The 5965-nt window shown below is 47.6% G+C and overlaps 1 protein-coding gene across 1 annotated transcript in view; it reads left to right on the forward strand.

Moving 5' to 3' along the window:
* Positions 1 to 5653, forward strand: part of plcl5 (phospholipase C like 5) — a 175042-nt gene extending 169389 nt beyond the window's left edge. Inside the window, exon 7 of the mRNA XM_063185185.1 lies at positions 1907 to 5653. Within this exon, the coding sequence (XP_063041255.1) occupies positions 1907 to 2332 (426 nt within the window). The 3' untranslated portion in view covers positions 2333 to 5653. The remainder of the gene's footprint in view (positions 1 to 1906) is intronic.
* The last annotated feature ends 312 nt before the right edge of the window (positions 5654 to 5965 follow it).

A 5965-nucleotide genomic window follows, 5' to 3' on the forward strand; every position in this document is an offset into this window, starting at 1 on the left:
ATGTCTGTGAAATGCCCTAAGGGACATCAAGTAGAAACAACAGGCAGGCAGGCAAGCTGAAACTAGCCGAGCGACAACCAGGGGCATATTCAGTTACTACTACTGTGACGTCATGTCTCGTCTAGTCATGTTGAGTGTGGTATTCTTGCTCCTTCTTTACTATTATATTTATTTGATTATTTATGCAGTTGTTCATATTCATATTTATACATGTACTCATAACCCCCACGCTGTTCTGCACTTCTGAAGAGATACATTATGCATTCTTGGATATACCGTATAACAGTCAACCAATGCATTCAATGCAATTTAACAGTATGTCCCACTCTACCCATCACAGTGTAGTGTAGTGACTACAGTATATCTACATACAGTACAAATCCCGACTATAAACTATCCTTGTATGGTCTTGTGAGAAAAAAAATGTGAAAATTCAAGAGACAGGTCAGTTTACAGTGGAAAATACCTTCATAAGGAACCTTACTACATACTCTCGATAGGGCCAGGAGAATCCTTCTGACTGACTTAACATTCATGAATAATAATTTAAAAAGGAATTGGTGTTATAATTAAAGCTATTTTTAAAAATCCTGTACAGGCAATCCATGTGCTTTGGTGAGATAAGTTCAACCCCCGGCATTAATGAATGCGTTGATAAGCTCTCCTGAAAAACCAAAATGTCACCTCGTTCCCCTAAAGTTCATGTGTGACTGCTTGGTTACGAGGCCGCCTCAGTATAATCCTATGGGTCTCATGAGGCCCTAGACGTCTTCTCTCCTCTCTCAGTCAGGGCCGGGTTAAGATGGCCTGGGGCCTGGGGAGTTAAGAGTTAAGGATAACATGTCTACCAACTGTACTGAACCCAACAGAATATATGAAGAATATATGAAGATATATCCATTTTATAGAATGTTGGGAAATTGACATTTTTGTCTTGGGCATTCCATTGAATTGCATTGCAAAATGAATTTTATCGAGGTTTAAAAAGTATGTTCTCAAAACATTTCAATGGCAAGAATTCACACATAGATGATAGGACTTCTTGACAGTCAAAACAGGAAAAGAGAAAAAGAGCTCTCCATATATCGCATCATGTCACAATTCTGCAATTTTTCACTTTTGGCCAATCAGGGTCCCCCTGGCAGGCGGGGCCCCCTAAACTGCAGCCTTTTTAATGACATAATTCACACTGTTTTTTATTCCTCCTCTCCCTTCCCAATTTCTTCTCATTTACATTCTTCTCTACGCTCTTCTTATCTGTCTCTTTTTCCCTATCTCTCACTGCCCCCCCCCCCTCTCTCTTCTCCCTCTCTGTCCCCTCCCCACCCCCCCCCTCTCTCTCACTCTCTTCACATTGGTCTCTTCGTCTTTCCCCTCTTCTCTATCGCCTCCCCTTTCTCTCTCTCTCACGTCTCTTTCTCTCGCCCCCTCTCTGTCTCTCTCTTCATGTCTCTTTCCCCCATCTCCCTCTATTTTCCCCTCTTCTCTTTCTTTCTCTCCTCTCTCCCTCTCTTTCTCTCCTTCCCTCTCTCTGACTCTCCCATTTCTTTCTCTCTCTCTCTCTCTCTCCATCTCTCCCCTTTGACCTCTTCTATATCGCTTCCTCCTTCTCTCTCACCTCTCTTTTTCTCTTGCCCCCCCCTCTCTCTCATCATCCCTCCATCGCTTCGCCCTTATCTCTCACCTCTCTTTTTCTCTTGCCCCCCCCCTCTCTCTCTCTCCATCCCTCCATCGCTTCGCCCTTATCTCTCACCTCTCTTTTTCTCTTGCCAACCTCTCTGTCTCTTTCTCTTTCCCTCTCTCTCTCCATCCCTCCATCGCTTCGCCCTTACCTCTCACCTCTCCTTTTCTCTTGTCCCCTTCCTCTCTCCCCCTCTCTCCATCCCTCCATCTCTCTCTCCCTCAGGGCCAGGCTGACCTGCTGAAGCATGCCAAGAGTGAGGCGGTGGACACGCTGAGGCAGATCCACTGCGCGGCTCAGTCCTGCGGCCTGGTGAAGAATGGCGCCTTCCCCGCGGGCGGCCCCTCCGCTGGCGTGGGCGTGGGCGTGGGCGTGGGCGTTGGAGTTGGCGTGCCAGCCTCCTCCTCCTCCACCCTCCTCGTCGGCCCTGGTGGTGCCGCTGCTGGTGCCACTGCCACCGCCGCCGCCGCTGGCGCTGCTGCTGCTTACGGAGCCGCCTCCTCGCCGGCCTCACTGATGCCCAGCTCTCCGCTGCCTCCCCCGCCACCCTCGCCCCACGCGCTCCACCTGCCTCGCCTCGCCTCCCTGCACACCATCCCCGAGAGCGACGCCCACGACCACCGGCACCGCGACCACTCGCCCGCATACTGAACACACTGCACACGCTCACACACACACACACACACACACGCACGCACGCACACACACACACACACGCACACACGCACACACACACACACACCATCCACGACAACTCACCCACATACTAAACACATTGCACACACACACACACACATGCACACAGACCATCCACGACCACTCACCCGCATACTAAAAACTGTGTGTACGCACACGTACTGTATGTGTGGGTGTGTATACAGACACACACACACACACGCTCACACACACTGCACACACACACACACATGACAACAGACACACTCAAACATCCACAACCACTCGAACACTTACTAAAGAAACACACACACATGCATAGACACACACACACACACACACACACACACACACACACACACACCATCCACGAGAGCGAGGCCCACGACTGCACACGCACACACATGCTTGTGTCCACACGCGTGCACACAAACCCGGATATTGACTCTTTCACATACATCACATTAACACATGCACAAATACGAACACGTGAAATACACACGCACATACTGAAAACACACAGGGACAACCACCCCATTTTTATTTTGACCGATTGGTTTTAGCCTTTCATCCCACCTCTCGTTTTCTCTCCCTTGTTCAGTTTTCATCTCAAAGTGCTTTCTTTTTCTCTTGTTTGTTTGGCACACATCTCCTTTGCCTCTCTGTCCGTGTCCAAAACGCTTCCACGTTCCCTACATAGTGTACTAAAGAGGGCACAAGAGGCCTCACTTTGTTCCTTACATAAAGTTCACTACAGTATGCAGTGAGCAAGTGAGCATTTTGGATGGAGCTTCAGTGTGCGTTCCAATATGCGACCTTGCGTCCTCCACTTGTGCTTGTGGCCTCGTACCAGGAAGTGATATGTCATGATGACATCACTGACAACAGCAATATACAGTATTTCAATATCTCGCAAAAGCTCAATGGTAAAGTAATTTTCTCATTTGCACACTGGATGGTGAATGAAAAATATTCCCCCCAAAATTGTTTTGGCTAGGCTGACCGCGGGGAAACTTATTTGTTTTCTCCACGGAGGAGGGGCCAGGAGACGTGGCGAGGCCACAAGCACAAGTGGAGGACCCAAGGTCGCATATTGGAATGCACACCATTACTTCCTGTTCCTTGAACTGGCGGCCATTTTGAGCCGATAGCAGAGAATCGTATATGAGAGTGAGATAAAGCAGGCGGGTTCTTTTCCGGTATCCACTTTACGTCGGGTGAACGCCCCTTTAGGAGACCTTCAATTAGGAGACCTTCGGAGTCTTGAGGTAGAGAATAAATGGAGTCCCCTTAGCGCTGTAGATGGCGGTAGCGCACGTCTTGTGCAAACACCACGAAAAGAGAAGAAGAAGGAGGGACAATGCCCCCTTAGGAGAGCAAATTTTGAGCACACGCTTTTGCATTGAGTGGGCGTGTTTCGATTCCTCTTATTATACTGTATATCCAACCTCTTTGCCATTACTTCCTGTTCCTTGAACCGGCGGCCATTTTGAGCCGATAGCTTAGCTTAGCTTAGCTTCTCTCCAGAGGGAGCGGAAGAGGAAACACTCTCCATTCCCTGGGTGGAAAAAAAACGTAAACTGTATTCTCTCCTTCAAAGCCCTTATTGCACAAAACATTGTGGCTTTTATTTCTTGCAAAGGAACAGATGACTGAACAGAGGACTACTTTCACTGAGACACTTTGTTCAAGCCTGACACAGTCAAGTCAGGGACACACACACACACACACACACACATATACCGTTCTTCTTCTCAGCAATGTTAATTTTACCGACACACTTTTTTTTGCTTTGGCAAAACTCAACTTGGACCTATAGGAACACATCAGCAGGGGTGTGTGCATCTTTTAATGCACTATAATATAGAATGACCTCACTGGAACTCCACAGTGGAGAGACTATTGTTAGCTCACACGTCTATCTTTTTTTTGCCTTTTTCGCTTTGTTTGCCTACTTGTTTTTATTTCCTTTCTAAGAGATTTTTTACTGCTCTGCAGTAGGCCTTTGCTTGGCCTTGTAAAAGTGGTGTGTGTGTGTGCGTGCGTGTGTGTGTGTGTGTGCGTGCGTGCGTGAGCGCACGTGTGTGTGTCTGTGTGTGCACTTGTGTGTGTGCACTTGTGTGTGTGTGTGTGTGTGTGTGTGTGTGTGTGTGTGTGTGTGTGTGTGTGTGTGTGTGTGTGTGTGTGTGTGTGTGCGCAAGAAAAAGAAATATTGTTGTCAGTTCTCCAAAAGAAAAACTCTTAAATGATGTTCTTTTTTTTTTCAAACTGGAAATGATGTAACTGCTATTAATAATGCACCATGAGTGTGGAGAGAGCAGAGCTGAACTGAACTGTGGGATGTATATTATATTAAGGAGAGCCAATGGATCTAGTTCCGCTGTCCCTTATAAACAAACTCAGCCGATAGTATCAACACCAGGACCCTACTGAACGCCAACAATCCATCCTTTCCAACCGGCTTAGTAATAAGAAAATAAACCAACAGGACTTAAGTAGGTGGACACTATTACTACTACTGTACCGGAACACTCTCCTTTACAAGATGCTCTGCTACTAATGATTAATACGATTATTTTAAAAAACTGATAACTGTTACTATTGTCCATAGGTATATTAATATCCCTCCCAATTGTTTTTTTATATATATATATATAAAATGTGGTCCACGTGACTGCTGCCGGGAGAGCTGTCTGTTCAGTAACTGGGAGGAAACAGAATGACTGAATGACTGACTGTGGTCCAATGAAACAAGAGTGTGGCGCTTCTAGAATGCTCCGGAAGGCTCCGGAACAGCCCCATTCACAGACCCTGGTGTGGAGCGGCGTGGCTGGGGCAGGCGTGTCTGTGCTCCTGCGTTTGAGGGGCCACACCAGTTAGGCTAATGAGAGGATCTACTACTGCTGCTGGGGGCTGGTGGTGCTGCTATGGGGCACACTATGGGGCACACCATGGCGCCCTTACGCCATCCGACTTCCTCCACCGCCATTTTGGGGACTCGTTACGGCGACACGCAAGCGGCACCATCACGTCTGCAGCGGCCGGCCGACTTCAGGCTGGCTGGATGACAGACGACAAGTCAGGGACAAGAAATGTCCCCCTCGCGATCTCCTGCGTGACGCGAGCGGGTGGTTATCGACAGGGTTTGGTGTTCTCAAGTGTCTGTGACGTACGTGCGTGCGTGTGTGTGATGATCCATGTTCGAAGTCGTCAAGTCTGTCTCTGGTCCAGGTGGAGATGTAGTCTCTTTTGTAATTAAAATACGTTTGGGAGTATTCAACTGGAGCACAGTGTCTTGTCCCCTTCTTCTTTACTGTGTGTCTCATTTCTGTGTGTGTGTGTGTGTGTGTGTGTGTGTGTGTGTGTGTGTGTGTGTGTGTGTGTGTGTGTGTGTGTGTGTGTGTGTGTGTGTGTGTGTGTGTGTGTGTGTGTGACAGAGAGAGAGAGAGAGAGAGTGTGTGTGTGTGTGTGTGCACAGACTGTAGATAATGGCTCAGCAGAATGTATAATTGTACAGTATGTACTAACTCAAATCTATCTTGTTCTCCTTGATTGTGATCAGCATAATTTAGCATGTCATTAATGCATTATAAGAGGGTAGTGAATCTG

This window comes from Engraulis encrasicolus, chromosome 2 (assembly GCF_034702125.1).
Source record: "Engraulis encrasicolus isolate BLACKSEA-1 chromosome 2, IST_EnEncr_1.0, whole genome shotgun sequence".
NCBI lineage: Eukaryota > Metazoa > Chordata > Actinopteri > Clupeiformes > Engraulidae > Engraulis > Engraulis encrasicolus.